Here is a 22,315-nt window from a genome sequence, read left to right as displayed (position 1 = left end):
ATATGCTAAAATATAAATAAACGAATAAGTATCTAGAACAAGAAAAGTGGTTTAATATAAATTACGAACTGTTAACATAAAACTCATCTCATGAACAACACAACCCATTCATGTATTTCCCAAGTATCATAACCATGTTAAAATTCATGTTAAAATATTTAAAGATTTTGATCACAATCCCTGCGTTTACGAAACCCGAACAAAAACAATAATCCTATGGTGAAATATTTGCTGATAGTTTTACGATCTCTCTTTTGTGTTTTTAGAGTTTCTTTTCCTTGATAATAAAAAAAAAGTCTGTGCACACACACAAACAAAAACGAAAATTGTTTAACAGGAATATTAATAGACAAGCATCTAACAAAAACGATAACACGACTTTGAAATATCTCAACGAAGCAAATCCGCAAATCCATCAAGAACTTCTCCTCCTCCTCCTCCTTCTCCTCCCCTGCCCCCCTTGTAACTCACCCCTCTTACTCATCGTCGTCGTAAAATTGAACTTTGTTCTTCTACCGAGAAATTCACGAAGCTAAAGCTTTTCTGCTTTTGACCGCAACGTTTTCCAGACGTTCTGACTATACACACACACATACACACACACAGCAGACACATAAATTCGCCTAAAAGAAAATCCAAAGGTACGCAAGGAAATATTTCCTGAAATTCAACCTCAAAGGATAACCACAAATTTCTTTTTTTCTTTTCTACCCTTTACATATCACCTTTTTAACCCCCTGGAAGGTAAATTTTTCCATCTCGACGATAAGGGGAGAAAAAAAAGAAAAAGTTTGTATTATTAAAAATAAAATATCGTACTAGAGTTAATTCGAAAATGTATACATCCTTGATTAGTAAAAATCTAAATCATATTTCACGTAAAAAGTAAACATTTACAAGCTTTTTCTTTTTTACAATTTTATTTTACACGACACAAAAATTATCTCGAAATGTAATTGGCGTTCGATCGAATGATAACTAAAGCGTACGAAAAATAATAATACCAGAAAGAAAAAAAAAAAGAAAAATTAGTTTGTATTATTAACAATAAAATATCGTAGCAGAATTAATTCGAAAATGTATACATCCTTGATTAGTAAAAATCTAAATCATATTTCACGTAAAAAGAAAACAAGAAACATTTCCAAGCTTTTTCTATTTACATTTTGTTTTACACGACACAGAAATTATCTCGAAATGTAATTGGCGTTCGATCGAATGATAACTAAAGCGTACGAAAAATAATAATACCAGAAAGAAAAAAAAAAAGAAAAATTAGTTTGTATTATTAACAATAAAATATCGTAGCAGAATTAATTCGAAAATGTATACATCCTTGATTAGTAAAAATCTAAATCATATTTCACGTAAAAAGAAAACAAGAAAACATTTACAAGCTTTTTCTTTTTAACATTTTATTTTACACGACACAAAAAATTATCTCGAAATGTAATTTGCGTTCGATCGAATGATAACTAAAGCGTACGAAAAATAATAATACCAGAAAGAGAAAAAAAAGAAAACTTAGTTTGTATTATTAAAAATAAAATATCGTAGCAGAATTAATTCGAAAATGTATACATCCTTGATTAGTAAAAATCTAAATCATATTTCACGTAAAAAGAAAACATTTACATGCTTTTTTTTTTTACATTGTATTTTACACGACACAGAAATTATCTCGAAATGTAATTGCGTTCGATCGAATGATGACTAAAGCATACGAAAAATAATAATACCAGAAAGAAAAAAAAAAGAAAAATTAGTTTGTATTATTAAAATAAAATATCGTAGCAGAATTAATTCGAAAATGTATATATCCTTGATTAGTAAAAATCTAAATCATATTTCACGTAAAAAGTAAACATTTACAAGCTTTTTCTTTTATACATTTTATTTTACACGACACAAAAATTATCTCAAAATGTAATTTGCGTTCGATCGAATGATAACTAAAGCGTACGAAAAATAATAATACCAGAAAGAAAAAAAAAAGAAAAATTAGTTTGTATTATTAAAAATAAAATATCGTAGCAGAATTAATTCGAAAATGTATACATCCTTGATTAGTAAAAATCTAAATCATATTTCACGTAAAAAGTAAACATTTACAAACTTTTTCTTTTTTACATTTTATTTTACACGACACAGAAATTATCTCGAAATGTAATTGCGTTCGATCGAATGATAACTAAAGCGTAAGAAAAATAATACCAGAAAGAAAAACAAAATGAAAAATTAGTTTGTATTATTAAAAATAAAATATCGTACCAGAGTTAATTCGAAAATGTATACATCCTTGATTAGTAAAAATCTAAATCATATTTTCACGTAAAAAGTAAACATTTACAAGCTTGTTCTTTTTTTACATTTTATTTTACACGACACAGAAATTATCTCGAAATGTAATTGCGTTCGATCGAATGATAACTAAAGCGTACGAAAAATAATAATACCAGAAAGAAAAAAAAAAGAAAGAAATAAATAAAGTAATATTATATCAAAAAGAAATTTTATTTTAACGAGAAAAAGGGGTCGTTGGAAAAAAAAAAAAAAAGAAAAAAAGAAATTGACGAGTCAGATCGTACGATAAAATAATATTATACGTTTGTTATATCGTTAAGAGAAGGAAAGGTAGATACACGGCCGATCGATCGTCGATTAAGTTGATCCACGATGAGGAGAAAAGAGGGGAAAGGGGTGAATAGTGTAAGGGGGAAGGGTTTTCGAAGGGAAACGCGGCAGATAGGTAATTTCTCTAATTAGTGCGCGTAACAAACGCCATGTAATTAAACTGCACAGCAAGTTAACACAACAACAACAACAACAACAACAACATATACGCGAAAACGATGAAATGATGGAGATGAGAGGGGTTGGGGAGGGAAGGGAGGAATGGGGCGGGGTGGCGAAAGGAGGAACAGCAATTTATTTCAAAATGATATCCCTTTTCTTCTTCAACCCATCCATTCTGTGCACTCGTCGTCCACTTTTTCTTCATCCCTGAATTTATAAACCATACAAAACGATGCATCGTCTAAACTGGGATTAAAATGTGAGCTTCTGTAAAAGCTACCGGTTAAAAGCTTCCTCTTTCTCTCTCTCTCTCTTTCTCTTTCAATCTCCGATAAAAATAAACTTTTCGAAAAGCAGCCAGGAGGAAAGCTAAGTGTGTTATCTCTCTCTCTCTCTATCTCATTGTCAGCTTTAAAACTTCCCAGTTTAAATGTTCTACGAACGTGAAAATACCTGTTTAACTAAGAATTACAATCATTTATTTAACTTACTATACTTTCGAGACCAAACTCGAGATAGTAGAGTACATCGAATTCCATTAGGTTTTACGTTACCATTTTTGGCTTGTTTTTAACTCACAATTAGAATAAATGTAATATTAATTGATTAGAATTAATATTAAACCTAACGACACTTTTCGTAATATTATTTGTATACTATTTATATTATATATGTTTATTTTATATTTCAATTTATATTATATTATGTATATTATTTTTTAAATGAACGATTTGAAAAATATAGAATACAATTTTTCTGCTAATTGGATTGCGAACGAAATATTTATATTATATATGTTTATTTTATATTACATTTTATATTATATTATGTATATTATTTTTATCTTTCAAATGAACGATTTGAAAAATATAGAATACAATTTTTTTCTGCTAATTGGATTCCGAACGAAATATTTATATATATGTTTATTTTGTATTTCATTTTATATTATATTATGTATATTATTTTTATTTTTCAAATGAACGATTTGAAAAATATAGAATACAATTTTTTTCTGCTAATTGGATTGCGAACGAAATATTTATATTATATATGTTTATTTTATATTTCATTTTATATTATATTATGTATATTATTTTTATTTTTCAAATGAACGATTTGAAAAATATAGAATACAATTTTTTTCTGCTAATTGGATTGAAAACGAAATATTTATATTATATATGTTTATTTTATATTTCAATTTATATTATATTATTTATATTATTTTTATTTTTCAAATGAACGATTTGAAAAATATAGAATACAATTTTTTTCTGCTAATTGGATTCCGAACGAAATATTTATATTATATATGTTTATTTTGTATTTCATTTTATATTATATTATGTATATTATTTTTATTTTTCAAATGAACGATTTGAAAAATATAGAATACAATTTTTTTCTGCTAATTGGATTGAAAACGAAATATTTATATTATATGTTTATTTTGTATTTTAATTTATATTATATTATGTATATTATTTTTATTTTTCAAATGAATGATTTGAAAAATATAGAATACAATTTTTTCTGCTAATTGGATTGAAAACGAAATATTTATTTATATGTTTATTTTATATTACATTTTATATTATATTATGTATATTATTTTTATTTTTCAAATGAACGATTTGAAAAATATAGAATACAATTTTGTTCTGCTAATTGAATTGCGAACGAAATATTTATCTTTTCTTTGAAAACGAATAATGTACGTTTTTACGAATTTTTATCGCATTTTCTTTTCGTTTTCTTTTTTTTTTTTGTATAAATTACAGGACGCGCGTCATTCGATCATAAGTGGTAGGTTCAACGTTAAGTAACTTTTTTTACTGGACGTTTTATTTTTACGTTAACGAAGTATCTTATCTGACGCGAAAATGTATTTTGAATAAATATGAGAATGAAATTATATAGGTAAGAGTAGACAATAATGATATAATATTATAGAAAAATAAAATCGTAATATTGACGACAATTTAACGTTAGTTTTATAAATTCCTGTCGTCATCGAAACAAATTCTATTCTAAGTTAATCGTTAGGGAAATGTGACTGCTGAAATTGACCCTGTCACTGATTTATGACACCACCTTCGGACGAGTGGAATAGCTTGGAAACTTTGATTAAACTTTATGACCTTATTTTCTCAACGTTTGCAAGAAAATTTTCAATAACTGTAATTTTCCATTATATGGGATCTATGATGATGAAATTTTTCAAAAATTTATTTATTCAGGCTAGATGATAATAAATGAAATTATTGAGTCGAATTACACCATTCGTAGAATTTATTGTGTACAATTAATTTCTCAATCATTCGTACAATTTCTCTCCCTCTTGATGATTTAGTATTCGATCGATTAGAACAAGGAATTAATATTTAAGGGAATAAGTAAGAGAGAGAGAGATGGAGTGTTAAAGATGTGAACAATGTCGACAGTAATACAACGTTATATAACGGTCGCATAGTCTGTTCGTCAACAGGCATTCCGTAGACTACTATCAAGAATTCTGTACGCAGGACAAAGGGGAACCTCTTATGATAAATATTCAAAGAAAGAAACGAATATAAAAAGAGAGAGAGAAATGAAAGATCGTACAAGTCAATGACGTCACGTTCTATGAAAAATATTTTCTATTAAATATGTTGAAGTAAAACGTGACACAAGTTCTCATTAAAGGAACATTCATAGATAGAAAGTATCGGTTATCGTTAAGAAACGTAATCATTTGTAAAACTTAATGACTATAACAATAATTATGTTGAACATTAGTTATAGCTTTGGAAAAGAAACGTCTTCATCTTTGTCAGGATTATTATAAATTACGAGGATACGCCCACGTTGGATAGGGAGGGCTTATATTCACTCGTCCCAAATTCAAAACCTGAAAAACCGGTGCTAAAAAGGATTAGGAGGAGGGTGAGGGTCGCTGAGTTGTTTCCAAGTTTGATTTTCACGAATCGTGTTAGAACACTTTTTATATTCGTTATATACAAAAAATAATATTATTATATTGAGCAAGAATTAAGATAGTAATTGATTTAATGCAATAATCGGTAATTATTATTATTATTATTATTATTATCAAAAATATTTGATCTACACACATCGGTCTTTTATGTTTTTATTTATAAATCGTGTAAGAAAAAAATGTTGAAGTTTGAGGAAAAGAAAAATCTACAATTTAAATAAGGAAAAGTATTGAAGAAATAAATTGGAAATCATTTTCGTGAATTTTCGAGGAAAAATTGTAATTGGATTCGGGACGAACTGGATAACTCGGTTGAAAGGATGAAAATCGGCATGTAAAAAATAAATAGAAAAAGAAAAAAGAAGAAATAAAGTCAAAGAGGAAAGGGGGGACTACGTTGAACATACCGAGAGACGAAGACCATTTCCAGCATGGCTGGTAGCCCTCTCGAGCGGTTGGTGGGCGGACGGGTGGTTTCCCATTTCTCTTCTTCGAGCACACTGATGTTTTCGCAACGCGCAGTAGCGTGTAAAAGCGTCGAGTATCGAAACAACAACCGAGAGAAGAATAAGAAGAAGAATAAGACAAGGTTTCTCACCTTATTCCGCTTCCAAAAGAAAAAAACTACCGAACCGCAAATGTAAAAGTATTCGATCGAAGAAAAACAAAAAAAAACAGAACACCTAATTGTCTTATCTTATCACAAATTCTTCCCAAATCACTGGAGAATAATTTTCTTCTCTAATTAAAAACAAAACCCCAAAACAACAGATTACAGTCTCCTTTAATCTTACACGAATTCTTTTTTCGAGTCACTTGATAAAAAAATAGTTGGTTGCACTGGTTGATTGATTAAATAAACTCCCCCGCACACACATATACACAAACACTGATCGTAATTATCCAAATGCACATAGACGAAATAGAAAAATGATATTAAAAAAATAAGAAAATAAAGGGACGCGGGTTGTGAAAGCGTGTTAAGAATGCGAACGCAATTGGAGAACGCGGTGGTGGTGGTATCGTTACGAGAAAGATTGTTTAATCGAAATAAATATGAATTCGACAAATCTCGTTGGTAAAATTAGTTCGTTCGATTATTTAATGTAATGAAAAAGAACCGTGTAGGCTTCTTGACGGTCGACCGTACGCGACGAATCGTCACGAAACGGCCGACTTCCATCGCGAGACTTCGTACGGTCTGACGAGAACGACGGTAACACCAGTCTTGAGCATCGTTCGTTTGCACGACACGAGGAGGAGGCCACCTCCCCTTCCCGCCCCTTCCCTTTCCTACTCTTCTTAGTTTTTCTCACCGTTCGCCTAACTCGACGATGAGTAGTCGAGTATTCTTCTATGCGTTTGTTAACACACAACCATTAAAACACGTCAACACAAATATTAACTACTACTACGACGACACACAACCAGCAGCAGCACGATGATCAACTACTACCCCACTACCACCCTCGCAACTTCCTCCTCCTCCTACTGCTGCTGCTACTTCTCTTCCCCCTCCCCCGTCCGATCGATGACGAAGGTCGACGATCACGATGACGTTTCTACGTAGACATCACCACACTATCACCACCACCACTAACACCATCACTAACGTCACCGTCACCACCGCTGGCTTGCATCAACGAGAAACTTTTTACACGTTTACTTTTCAAGAAGACACACGGAGATTATCTATGAACGTATGCGTGTCTGTGTGTGTGTGTGTTTGTGAGTGAGACAGACACACAGAGAAAGATTCAAGAGTTACGCTAGCCAGAAAAAGCGTTTGCTCGCTTCGGACAACATGGCCGGCACCACGGCGCGTTCTACTACGTTTCTCAAAGCCAACCGGTAAAAAGGTAAACGTGAACCATACGTTTCGAGAAGAAGAGTATACTGCTGGTATTATTATTTAGTATTCTTTATCTTTTTCCTTCTTCTTCTTCTTCTTCTTCTTCTTTGCTTAACTCGATTTTCTTTCCTTTCCTTTCCTTTCAAGAGCTTAAGAATGCTACAATCTTACTGGTTACCCTTCCAATCTGACGTCAGCCCAGTTTCTGAAGATTCTACACAACTGAAGAGTGGGGTCAAACTATCTTTTTCTTGTCTTCTTTTCTTTTTATTTTATGGCTTGGTTGCTTGTTCTCTCAGTTGACTGGTTGAATACCTTCGATGGTTGGTAGCTTGCTTTTCAATGATGATTACGATAATGATTATGATGCCGATTCGGTAAACGGCAAAATGTATTTTTAAAGTCTGACGTTTGACCAACCCAAACTTTAATCCTTTTTGTTTTCTTTTTTTTTATCTCTTTCGTTCTTCGGCTAATTATTTTAATTGATCGATGATTCAAATTTCATTGAATTATCTTCTCGATTGTTATTCAACAATTTCAAATTTCTTTCTTTTCTTACAAAAAAAGAAAAAAAATGATCTACGATTTTTGTCGATTCAAATTTCTTCTACTTCTCTCGTTGACTATTCGAACTAATCGAATTCTTATCGATTAAAAAAAAATGTTCTTTCACTTTCCTTCAGGAATTTCAATTTGCGCAATTTGTTCGTAGTTTCCTTTGCGAGGAAAGAAAAAAAAAATCAACACACATCGAAGTAAAAGAAAGAATCGATATCCGTGACATTTAACGACGATGATACCCGTCGTCGTCGTTTTTTACTCGTTAAACGTGTGATACTATCTCACAGCGTTTCTTTTAACTCTCATTGACTTTTGAATGAGTTTAACGCGCGTTAAGCTTTGCCCACTGACGCTTAATTCGATTGACCTAAGCGTTTAGTGTATAAAACGCACACTAATTAACGTGCACCACCGCGATGATTAAAAGGGAAAAAGAGAAAAAAAGAAAAGGATACGAAAGAGTGAAAAGAAACGTGGTTGGGGGAGTGGGGTGGGGGGGAGAGGGGACTGGACGGAAGTAAAAGGAGTCTGGATCGTAACACTTTCCAATTATTATTCTTCTTATGTTAGTTTCTCTTCTTCCTTTCTTCATTAACACAATTATCTCGATAATTTTGATCGATGTTACAACACAATGCACAATTTTATCTTCGAATAATCTTCGAATTTTTCATCGTTAAGATAATAATAATAATATCTTCGTATAAATGTAAATTTCGATTGTATTTTCAATCGATTTGATTTTTTCGTTTTTCCACTTTCTTCGATTAACCAACGACGACAATAATGTTGATGAAAATTATGACGATGACGATGACGATGATGATGATGATGGGATCGGTGAAGTACGGTTACTATAGTTCCCACGTTTTTCCGTTAGAACTACCACGGTCACGCTCCGATACTTCCGTCGACCCCACCGGAACTCGGAAATACTCTTCTGATCTATCTCTTTATTTTATTTTATTTTATTTTCAACAGACACTCACTCACTTTCTTTCCATCTTCGTCTCGTTTTCGTATCATCCAAACGAACAAAAGAGTAGAAGTAATTCAACAGCTCGATATTTTTCCCAATAAATATTAACCACCAGATCTGATTTATTCCAAAAAGATATTTTCCCCAAACGGGGATTGGAAAATGGGGAAAAAATTCGAAGGAAAAGAAGAAAGAGAGAGAAAAACGAGATGCCGACAAAACGGTCGGGGTCGTTTCTCGCGCCACCTGGTGAACCTTTCTCGGTTTATCTTTTAAGCTTCAGGTAAATTTCGAGTCCCCCCTGCTATATACTTTCGAATATGAACGATTTCTCTCTTTCCTATTTTTATCCTCAACATCCAACAAAAACAATTTCACAAAATTCAAATCCTCAAATCCAATTGGCTTGATTTTTTATTTATTTGTCTTCCTTCCCCCGTTTTCGTCGTAGTCTTCGTTTATTTCAAATTAATAACGTCACACGCGTTTTCGTATCAAGTTGAAAAGATCAGTGGTAACACGTTTTACGAAACAAATTCGTATTCCTTGGAACGAAATCTTCGAAATGCCAATAAACCAATGTTCATCGTCACTTTCACCATGAGAAAATATTTAACAAACGAGAATTGTTTAGAGTGTTGCTAAATGATTCGAGTATTGGAGTACTGCACACGTACAACAGGTCAAGCAAACGTCCAACGACACCGACTGAGACTCGAGAAACCCGTGCGAGAGAACCCCCCCCTGACGAAACACCGGACACGAATGCCAAGACTCGAACGGGTCCTGTTCCTTCTACCCTACCCTCTGCCCTACCCCTCGCCCCTCTACCTTTTCCTTCAGGGACGAGACAGTCCTCGTTTGGGCCCTATTCCTTTCATACCAACAAACTTTAACACCGATACACTACGATTCCCCCCTCCCCTATTACTTTTGCTTATTTTTATCACTGAAACCAATAAGAGGGAAGGGGGATGGGGAATGGGGGGAGGTGTCATGGCCAATGTTTTTCAATGACACTTTACAGTAATAATTTAAATAATTTTATATATTTTATATATATATTTTATATATTATATATTATTTAAATAATAATAAATTGTAAATAATTTTCAGTATAGTGTAGATACGTATGTATATGTTTATCGGTGTAATTTGTATGATTATTATTTAAAATATCATTTGTTCAAGTTCACGGATAGTTATTGTTAGTTTGTTAATTATACGCGCGTGTTGGATAGTTTGAAGAATTATTTTTAGTACAATGTCATGTTGACATAAATATAATCTTTGAAAAATGACGTATGCATTAACGATTTGGTTAAAACATTGTTCGATTTATTTGCAAGTCAGTTTACTGCACCTGGTTAGTTGCTTGTTTCATTGTAGTATAATTGAAGCTTTAATGCATTTAACGACGTTATTTTATCTATCCGATCGTTTGGATGATAAAAAGATAAATGAATTAGTCTCTTTTTGGATTTATTTAGAACAGGTTTTGATAAACTAACCGATAATGCCAATTATTCAATACACGAGTGAGATTCGAATGAATAAATTGATAAATTTAGTTGAACAATTCCGGAAATCTTCCATGGAGTATCCCTGAAAGGGCATAAACCTCTCAGCAGTGTTTCTTTCTCGAACTTAAGCAAAACCCCATTAACAGGGAAAGAGAGAAAGAAAAAGCCCAGCAGTACCTTTGACTAAAGGCTCAACGGGAAGAAGCCAGGTTCGTATTTGTACTTTTGAAGGGCCCTGAACATTCTCAGTCGTTACACTCCAGTCAGGAGAAACCGGTTTTTTCACTCGATCGGTCATCGCAAGGACGAACTGTTTTCTACCAAGCAAACACCTTCGCTGGTTTTAACTAAAAGATATCTCGATATTTGAGATTAAATGAATTTTTGAATAACCCATATCTCGTTAGATTTGAAATATCGTGGTTTAATAAACGAATATTCAAAATTTCTTGGAATCAAGAAAGAGAGAGAAAAATCGTTGACACGTGTTTGATGTAATACTACGGGGGTTTGGTGACCGTGGTTTACGGTGGTGTTCTTTCTAGTGATGGGGGGATAGCAGCTGCCATGGCAAATGGTCGTACATCTGCTAAGAGACGCTACCAAGAATGAAAGAGAAAGAGAGAGAGAGAGAGAATATTTTGAAGTAGGCGCCTTCTTACTTTTGAATAAGACTTTCGCGAAAAGAAAAAAAGAAAAAAAAAGTAATAAATAGAGCGAGAGAAACGATCTTTCATCGATTTCCAACAAATTAGTTGCGATTGAAAGAAAATAAAAAGATGAAGGAAACAAAAAATTATGCTTTCTTTGGGTTTGATTTTGATTACAATCGAAAACAAATTGAAATAAACGAGATGACTTTGGTTGAAATATTTGATCGTCGATATTATCCCCGCGTGTCTCTTTTTATTTTCTTTTTTTTGTAATTTTTATTTTTATAAATTATAAAAATAAATTTCGAACGAATTCGTAATCGAGTATTCGCATTAAAAATTCGCGTCAAGCTCATCGAAAAATACGCAACGTGGGTAAAGGTAAAGAACAAAAAAATGAAAATGAAAAGTGCGATAAGGTTTTATAAGATGAATAGTTAAATTAGATTGCATCTGAAAGTTAAAAGTTTGTCAAAGTCGATTTGTGTATTTTTGAAGAAAGTTTTTAACGAAGAAAAAGGGGACAAGGGAAAAAAGAAATTATGATAGGGAGGTTGTAACAAGTTGGATAGGAAAAATTTTAATATATGTAATAATTCTTTTCTAATTAAGAAAAAAAAAAAGAAAAAAAAGAAAAAAACATTCGAGTTCCCCAAGGACGCGAATGTTTCGTTGCAAAGAAAGAAAGAAAGTAAAAAAAAAAAAACTAGAACGAGGTATATGTACTTTGTCGCGATGAAAAGTAATAAGAATTTTTTTCATTCTCTAAACGAAATGACTTTTAAACGTCGTGACGGTATTCCTCCTATGCGAAGGGAACAAATATAGAAAGGTTGTTGGTTGTGTTGGGAGAGAAAAAATGCTAGAAATGAATTTTGTCGTCCCCCCTCCACCGAATTACACCGAAGAGTACGAGACCGTGCCATTTTTTTTGTTTTTGTACCCTTTCTCTTATTAATGATCCCACCCCCTAACCCCCACCCTTCCTCATTTCGTTTAATGGTCTGACATGCATTTTCGCGATACGTTCGTTAGAAAAAAAAAAGAAAAAAAGAGAAAAAAAATGAATCAAACGAGAAGAAAATAGACGAAGGAAAAAAAAAGAGAAAAAAACATTAAACAAATTTACGTGTAATTTAATTTCATTATACGGAGGATCGTAGGGAGATTTTTATTTTTAATCGCGAATATTCAAATTAGAATTATTGTTTTAATTAATTTAATTGAAAAATATTGTGTACAACGTGTGTGTGTGTCGAAGATAAAAATTGTGTCTTGTATAAAAATCGCACAAACTTTATTGGATGTGTGTTTTTTCTTTTAGATTATTCCAATTAATTATTAAATTATTATACATCTGTAATATAATTATTTGAATTGTCTTTTATCCTTATATACAAAGTTCTCAACTCGTATTCGCAATCAGTTTCGTGAGTCATTTATATAAACACTTTCGAATTCACCTTGACTCGATTCGATCTAATTGCATAATTGCATTACTACGAAGAAGCCAGTTCAATGTTTATACGACCTACGCATAAATACAATCAACCCTTTCGTAAATCATATTTCACCCCCAGGTGACTCGATCGTACACAACCCCCCAAGTTACATAAATTCATTTTAAACAAAAGTACAAAAAAAGTTGTGAGGCAAAAACAATGTTACGTATTTTCCTCGATTATGCATTACCCATTTAAAATGATTGGGAAAAAAAAGAAAAAAAAAGGAAAAAAGAAAGAAAAAATCCCCCTTCCTGTTACGTTGTGTCCTTGCACGAGATTAGATAAGCAAAAAATGCTTTAAATGTCCATTCAAGTTAGGGTCCCTCGTAAACTCGAACTTGCTTCATCGATCTTGGATCTTGATGTGCACGTAGGAAAAGTTCACCTTCAAGTGAATGGCGATGGTGTACTCTACTGCTAACATTATGGTGTTCTCCACGTAGTTTCTTTTTCAGACAGCTGGCCTCGCATGATTTACTTTTCGTGACACGCAGGCATGTGAAGGCACGTCGCGAAGGACGAACAGAGAACGAAATCTCAACATCTGTTTTTCCCCACCCTGACTTCCTGTAACGCAGGAATGAATCCACGTAGGATCATCTCAAATCCCAATAGCAAAAGTATATTTGACGTGAACGTGAGTTTAACTAATGGACGAATCCTATTTAAATAATCCTAGTTGATTATTTTCAAAATCATTTTGAAATCAATGTTACGTTAATAGGATCAAGTAAAACAAAACAAAACAAAAATTAAGTAACGTAAAATATTAATAGTAAAAATTAAGTTACGTTAATAGAATAAAGTAAAACAAAACAAAACAAAAATTAAGTAACCTAATCGTGAATGTTTATTTAAAGATCATTATTAGAAATAATTAATATATTATCTGATATAAATTATTATACTAATCGATTGGTGGTGTGTGTGGTCGTAAAAAATCTTGTAAAATTTTACGTTAGACGTAAAGATAAGGATATCTGGATCGCGTGCGCTTGGTTTGTTCGCATTATAGATCATCGTACACGAATTAATGCTATTTATCGGTTATTTCCATCGTATCCATAAGGTACTGACTACGCCATAAAATTCTTCATAAGGAGAGTACCCATAATTATGTGACATGCTCTTATCTTAATACATAAATAATACGAAAAATTTCATTATTAAAAAACAATTTTTCTTTTTCTTTTTTTTCATTATCCGACCCTCTCCCTTTTTATCAATGATTCACGATAGATCATTGATTAAAATGTGATCAATGAAAATGTTAACTTAACTGTTCGATCATTCATCGTACGTCATTAATAATACTTAATATAATTATACTTCATAGTATAATATTTTATTATTATCAATGATTCTCGATAAATAATTGATAACGAAAAGAAATATCTACGATTTTTTTTTCTTTTTCAAACGATTTATCGTTGGATTAATAATTTACGTGTAACGTAATTAATACTGAAATTTATTGTACGATTCGTGGATGAAAAATAATCAACGAAGATACTTTGAAATATAAAATCAATTGTGATTCGACATTAATCGTATTTTATTTATCGACATATCAATCCTATTCGATTGTTTGTATTCGACCTTGATCCTTATTTCAGTACAGTCCACAAATATCATTGGTTGTAACTCGCGGCGCGAGTTTTCGTCTCGTTCAAAGACCGGCTGCTGCTTGCCGACTATTTCGGTCGACCTTCTTTCTTTCGATTTGTTCTCTTATTACTCTACTCCCTTGTGCGTATATTACCACATACACATGCGTACACAAATATACTTTTAACTATATATATAAACCTTTATACATATACGTATCAACTATACAAGGTGTCTACAAAATATTTCAACGAATACGAAACTCGTATTTTCTCAATTCAAAATTTCATATAAAAATGTGTACGCGTGTGTGAGCGTTGTGTGTGTGTGTGTGTGTGTTAAAAGGCTTGTTTTATGAATGAATAAATTCATGCTAAGAATTAGTAATTAATTGATTTACAAGAATTCTGTTGGAAATAAATTCGTACGATATTTTGACATTTATTTATCTATTTATAGAAAAACAAAATGCAGGCTTTTAACTATTGACCAATTGAATTTAATTTAACAGATTATTTCAATTAATCGTTCCTTCAATTTTTATTTCAATTTTATACAAATATTTGGATAGATTTTGAATCAATTTTCGAAGAGTCACGGATAATAAATCAGATATTTATGGGTAAATGTTAATGAAATTTTGGTGCTTTTTTATTGGAAAAAATGGAAAGCTTGTATTTCTGAAACACTCTGTATACATAGAAAGAACTAGTAATGCGGGCGAGTAGTATGCACGTGAGAGTGCCGTTTTCCCGATGGAAAACGACGCGTGCGCTTGCACAGGTGTCGGAAGAAACGTATGTATGTATGTATGTGTGTTATATATGTATGTATTTATGTATTTATGTATGTATATATATTCTGCAGGAGGAAACGTTTGCTTGCGTCAATGCTTATATTAACCTGATCTGCGTCTTTTTAATAATAACTTTATGATGTCACACTATATAAGAAAAAAAAAAAGGAAAAACAAAAGAAGAGACAATTACGATAAAAAAAAATTCAAATAAAGTTTGATCGTTGCGAGAAATAATTTTCTTCGTAGAATGATCTAAACACGTTCGTAATTTTGTGAGTAAGTGTATAAGTATAACTGGTATTTGTGTTATCCAAAATCAATTTGAAATAGTTAGCACAACTCGAAATACTCGTCTAACAGTCGAAGATTCGAGTAATTCCAGTGTAATACCGTTACATGCCACTACAATAATGTCGACTGTAATAACCGGTTTCAAGAACATAACATACACTCTCTCTTTCTATCCTTGTCTTTCTTTTGCCTTGCAAAATCTGGTTATATATTGCACACATTATATATTATATATTATCCTAACACAAAATTCGATTTACCTTTTTTCTTTTCTTCTTTTTCTTTTTTATTGTATCGAAATGGTCACTCTCTCTCTCTCTCTCACTTGTTCCCATAGCATAAATTAATAAAATATTTTCATTGAAAATTCTCACCGAAAGAATTGAAATCAACGTAATTATATTAAATAATAAAAATTAAATTAATATAATAATAATATAATATAATATTATTATATTTAATTATTATTTATTATTAATTTTTAATTACTTTTATATATAATTATATTGTTATATTTTTATTTATTATTTTATTTTATTTTATTTATTATTACCAATTACATTTTTTACATTCTTTTATCTTGTCGATAAAAAATATATATTCGAGTATTAAAAAAAAGAAAAGGAAATGACGAACGTGTTGAAACTACGAAGGATTAAAATCATCGACTTGTAACCTCGTTTATGGTTTTACATAACAATCTAAACACACTCACAATAATTATTACAAAAATATATTGGAAAATAATGGAAAATGATCGAAAATTAATAAAATTTTGTTGCTTAATGTAATAAACGTCTAAACCAAAGAAAATGTATTTTTTAAATTGAAAATGTATGAAATAGAGAAAGAAAGGGAAGGAAAAAAAAAACAACATGAAAAAGATAGAAGGTTTTTTCCTTTACTTTCCAACGATTCGTCGTCTCGATTTTATTTGCACGTGCATTCACGGACACGCCATATGGCGATAGATAAAACCACATGCCAACGTATTCCCATGCGTACCAAAGTAGCAGGTACTTTCGAACACTATAACACCATGCGTGTTTTATACTTTCCATATTACTTGCCATTCGATTTCGATAATTTGTTTCATTAATTACCAACCATTTTTATTTTTTTGGTTTTTAACTCATTGAAATTGTTTAACTTTTCTTTTCTTCGTCCTGAATAAATCTAGTATCTAATCGTAAGATAAAATAATATCTAAAAATATACGAAATGTTGGTAATAAATATAACGAGAATTTTGCTCGTCAATTAACGTTTACTCGTTATGTAAAAAAAAAGATAAGAATGATCGATAAGCCGTACGGTTTAAAACGAATTCAACCGAGCGTGAATGTGGTATGCATAACTCGTAAATACTTTCCATGCTTATGGTTTTTTGTTAACGTGGTTATACTATAGAATTTGATCAATCGTACGAGATAATGATAAAGATAACAGGAATGTGATCGGTTCATTTGTAATTTGACAATTTTGAAAAAATTCCACAACACATTTTCACTATTTAATGAACCTTTCTTGATTATAATTCAATTTTATTTTTGTTATCTTTTTTTCTCTATTATTTTTAAACTTTTAATATTAATAACAATTGTTCGTTGCCAATACTTTTACTGTCACAACATTTTTAATCAATATAATTAATAACTATTACGTAATTGTGTACTGTGTAAAAATAACTATGACGATTCGATGATTAATCTATGTTGCATTAATATCTAGGTTACTTCAAATGCAAATCCGGTAATACACAATACTTTTTAATACTGTGCTATAAAAACCGTCTACATAAAAACATACTTGACATCACTGAATAATCCAAAAAAAAAAAAAGAAAAGAATTAAAAACCGTAAAACAAAACTTACACGTATCTGATAAAAATGAATAGTAAGAATAAAAAAGAAAAATAAAGAACCATATATAAAAAGTAATTTACCATTCCAGGAAAAAAAAAATTGTTCTCTCATAAAATGAAAAAATTAAACAAACAAACTACCCATAATAGCACGATTAACCAATGCTAAACTTATAAATATATTTACTTTTGTAACATAGTCATAAAAAATAAAGTTACATATTTAGAATACTCGCAATACTTTGTGCAATCCAACGAAATATATTAACAAACCCTCGAGACCAAATAAAAATTAGATAAAACGAACGTAAAACTAATTTATCTCGTATTTTTGTTCTGTACTTGTATAAAAACCACTATAAAGAAAAAAGATAGAAAAAAATAAATAAGGGGTAAAGGTAGTAACACAGTTGATGGAAAATACATTGTCGTTATATGAGAATTACTAACGTAAGGGAATGTACCTACAGTAAGAATAAAAAAAAAAAGAAAGAACCATATATAAAAAGTAATTTACCATTCGAGGAAAAAAATATTTGTTCTCTCATAAAATGAAAAAATTAAACAAACAAACTACCCATAATAACACGATTAACCAATGCTAAACTTATAAATATATTTACTTTTGTAACATAGTCATAAAAAATAAAGTTACATATTTATAATACTCGCAATACTTTGTGCAATCCAACGAAATATATTAACAAACCCTCGGGACCAAATAAAAATTAGATAAAACAAACGTAAAACTAATTTATCTCGTATTTTTGTTTTGTACTTATATAAAAACCGCAGTAAAGGAAAAAGATAGAAAAAAATAAGTAAAGAGTTAAGGTAGTAACACAGTTGATGGAAAATACATTTTAGTTATATGAGAATTACTAACGTAAGGGAATGTACCTACAGTAAGAATAAAAAAAAAAGAAAGAACCATATATAAAAAGTAATTTACCATTCGAGGAAAATATTTGTTCTCTCATAAAATGAAAAAATTAAACAAACAAACTACCCATAATAGCACGATTAACCAATGCTAAACTTATAAATATATTTACTTTTGTAACATAGTCATAAAAAATAAAGTTACATATTTATAATACTCGCAATACTTTGTGCAATCCAACGAAATATATTAACAAACCCTCGGGACCAAATAAAAATTAGATAAAACAAACGTAAAACTAATTTATCTCGTATTTTTGTTCTGTACTTGTATAAAAACCGCAGTAAAGAAAAAAGATAGAAAAAAATAAGTAAGGGGTAAAGGTAGTAACACAGTTGATGGAAAATACATTGTAGTTATATGAGAATTACTAACGTAAGGGAATGTACCTATAGTAAGAATAAAATAAGAAAATAAAGAACCATATATAAAAAGTAATTTACCATTCGAGGAAAAAAATAATTTGTTCTCTCATAAAATGAAAAAATTAAACAAACAAACTACCCATAATAACACTATTAACCAATGCTAAACTTATAGTCATAGAAAATAAAGCTACATATTTATAATACTCGCAATCCAACGAAATATATTTACAAACCCTCGGGACCAAATAAAAATTAGATAAAACGAACGTAAAACTAATTTATCTCGTATTTTTGTTCTGTACTTATATAAAAACCACAGTAAAGAAAAAAGATAGAAAAAAATAAGTAAGGGGTTAAGGTAGTAACACAGTTGATGGAAAATACATTGTAGTTATATGAGAATTACTAACGTAAGGGAATGTACCTAATCCCCTTACTCCTCTCTTTATTCTTCCCATATACTCCCACTCTTTCTCTTTCTCTCTTTCTATGGTTTTGTCCGAGGCTTTCGCACAATAAAGTGCCTTATAACAATGGAATCGCGTAGCGAGCATTGTCCGCAAACGGGAATCGCGTATACACGTAGCCTTAATCGTGCTATGGAATCGGGTTATGGCAATTAACGAAGCGTGTCGACGAAGCTTCTATTCGTTGTGTCGTCGTAGTCGTCGTAGTCGTCATCATCCTCGTCGTACTCGAGAGAGATCGTTAAATACTGATTTAATACAACAGAGTTATTCTCCAATGGGTATTGTGCTTGACCGAATTTGTAAGTTTGCGATCACTGAAATGTTCATTGAAATATGCTTTTACGACGACCTTCGCGATTTCAATTAATTCGTGAAAACACGATGGATGTTTCTATGATTGATTATATTTTATTTATTTATTTATTATTTTTTTTTATATTTTTTTTTATTTTTGTAATAAAAATAATTAGATAAAATGTCGCATTTTTTCGTGGAAACACGATGGATGTTTTTATGCTTGAATATATTTTATTTATTTATTTATTATTTTCTTTTTTTATTTTTTTTTATTTTTGTAATCAAAATAATGAGATAAAATATCCCATTTTTTCGTCAAATTCAAATTGTCATTTTGTTTTTAATTTTTGGATGGAATTCAATTTTGTTTTCTTTTCTTACTAAAGATATTGCATATTATTCATTCGTGAATAATTATTTAATTAAATTTCTAATATTTATGATTTTTATTCAATATTAAGAAAAGTGGAAGAGATGTTTTTTCTTATTGTTTTATCTTAAACGTAATTGTCATGGTTTGATAGAATAAAATTCTTGGTTAAAAAAGTTACAACGAAGTGTGTTCGTAAATTTATCAAATTTTCTATCCAATGAGATTGTACGAATTGAAGAAATTAATTCGTTCAATTAAATATTTAAGATTTGTAAATTTATAGGTGGGAATGTTTTCTAAACTCTATCTAAACAAACTCGTCGTAGGTAAGAAAAAATTCCATCAAAAAATAACAGGAAAATTTGGAAACATTAACACACATTGAAAAATAAAATGATAATGTCGAATTAATTAGAAATGTAATATTTGTCAAGTTTGAAATGTCAATAAGACATCTCGTTGGAGAATAGAAAAACATAGATAGATCTAACAATACCGAGGTAAATGTAGGTTACTCGATCGAATAGAAATTAAAAATTCATAGATTCTTATCATTAGCTCTCTTTGACGAGATCGTGATGACACAATAATCTATTCATTGATGTATTTCTGCCTGGAAAAGAAAGAAGAAGAAGAAAATCAAATAAAATAAAATAAAATCAAATATAACAGAGACAGCGTGCCATCGTTGAACATCAAAAAACTTTCGTATTTCTTGAACAACAAAGTTCCTTCGAATAAATACGAAGATTTATTCACCACGAAAAAAATGTTCATTCCAATCATCGAAATAAATAAAACTCACCGGAAAAACTTTTTACAACGTTAATTTCACCTAACTCGATGCAGGATCTTCTTCTGTAACAGAAAACAACAACAACAACAAATTAAATCACCAAAGATGAAAATAAAGTTTCAATTTTGTATAAGAAAAAACAAACAAAGAGAAAAACTTTCATTAAAGTACCATTCCTATTATCGAATAACTTAAGTTTGTATGTACGTGTATGTATGTGTGTGTTGAAAAGTAGGTCGAATCTAAAAAGAAATAATAAAAAAAAAAAAGAAAAAGAATATTACAACAAACATTGAGAGGACTGAAAGGATGACATATTTCAATGAGAATCTAATCTTTGATCGGTCTAACGACTCCAAATATAACTTCGTTGCACCAGTCCTATTTCTTTCTATTCTACCTGCGAATTCACCCCTCGCAATCCACCACTGTGAAAAACGACCCTTCCTAGCATCCCTCAACATGCTCTCACGATCTATACCAATGCGTACTTCCGCACATACTTGGTGATACTAATTGTGATTGTTCATGACAAAATATGTTACTCCTATAACATATAATGCTATCTTCTCGGTTCTTTATTTTAAAATAAGATAAGCTTGTTCACAAATGTGGAATCAAATGTGAATTATTCCATTACGGTAACCTCGAAGCTCGTAATGTGTAAACACGATTGATAATCATTCGAGAAAATGAACTCATCAGACTTAAATTCTTTTCTTCCAAAAAATAATCAAATAAATTCACGCATGATTCAATTGATCGGTATTCGAGCAATAACGCGATATACGCGATTTATTCATTTCAATTTATTTCGATGTTTAAATAAGAGACTCGGTTGAATTGTTGTAACGTAAACTTTCATACAAAATTATTTATTGATAATAAAAAAAAATAAAAAGAACAAAAGGAACGAACGAATGATATTTTAATTAATCTTTCATTGATATAACATTTTTGTTTTAAATAAAATCAACAAACATAATGAATGGATTTTGAAAAATAAAATAATAATAATAATAATAATGAAATAGTGCACTGTAGTTGAAGTAACAACGTTAATCAAATTCAAGAAGACGATGTCTCAACGATGTCGATTCGTTACAAAAGAATCCTTGAACCGTTCCTCGGACGATCTATGCACCCTATAAAAATGCGTATGGCACTTTATATCAAGCGAGACGGTTCCCACGACACCCCATGCAACACCACGATCCTATGGGAACGTTTAAGAGGGGTGAACCACGGCGACGAGTAACGCCAAAGACTATATGTGTGCGTCACGTAGTCGTTTTATCGTTCATTTCATTGCATATTTATATTTGTGTACATGTGTGTGCATATATATATGCATATATGTATTTGTGTACATGTGTGTGCATATATATATGCATATATGTATGTGTATATATGTGTGTAAGCATATTCTCCCTCTCGAGACTAATCCTAACAACGATTACACACTACTAACACTTTTCAATACCACTTGATATTATACGTGTTACCACCATGCGAATTGCATCATTTAATTTGTCATTAAATGTATACCCGTAAAAACAGTGTTATGCTTATTATACATCTAGTGTCTGTTTATTCATATAAAAATAATATATTTTTAATTTTATGAATTATATAAAATGTGTATATGTTTTTG

The 22,315-nt window shown here is 30.6% G+C and overlaps 1 protein-coding gene across 4 annotated transcripts in view; it reads right to left on the bottom strand.

Annotated features, from left to right (window-relative positions):
• Positions 1-22,315, bottom strand: part of LOC122522667 (protein numb) — a 69,910-nt gene that overhangs the window by 19,860 nt on the left and 27,735 nt on the right. Inside the window, exon 2 of one of the 4 annotated variants that reach the window (XM_043643958.1) lies at positions 20,671-20,723. The exons of 1 other annotated variant lie outside the window; for it this stretch is intronic. Coding sequence is in view for 2 of the 3 variants with exons in the window: in XM_043643957.1 (XP_043499892.1) it covers positions 6,184-6,258 (75 nt within the window). In the remaining variant the exon portion in view is untranslated. Of the gene's footprint in view, positions 1-6,183; positions 6,301-20,670; positions 20,724-22,315 lie in introns of those variants that run through there. 2 more of the 4 variants (XM_043643957.1, XM_043643956.1) reach the window with 2 other exon arrangements.

The sequence above is a fragment of the Polistes fuscatus genome, unplaced genomic scaffold (assembly GCF_010416935.1).
Source record: "Polistes fuscatus isolate 324 unplaced genomic scaffold, CU_Pfus_HIC Scaffold5, whole genome shotgun sequence".
In the NCBI taxonomy this organism is placed as follows: domain Eukaryota; kingdom Metazoa; phylum Arthropoda; class Insecta; order Hymenoptera; family Vespidae; genus Polistes; species Polistes fuscatus.
The sequence above is the reverse complement of the archived record's forward strand: the minus strand, read 5'-3'. Positions and strand labels throughout refer to the sequence as shown.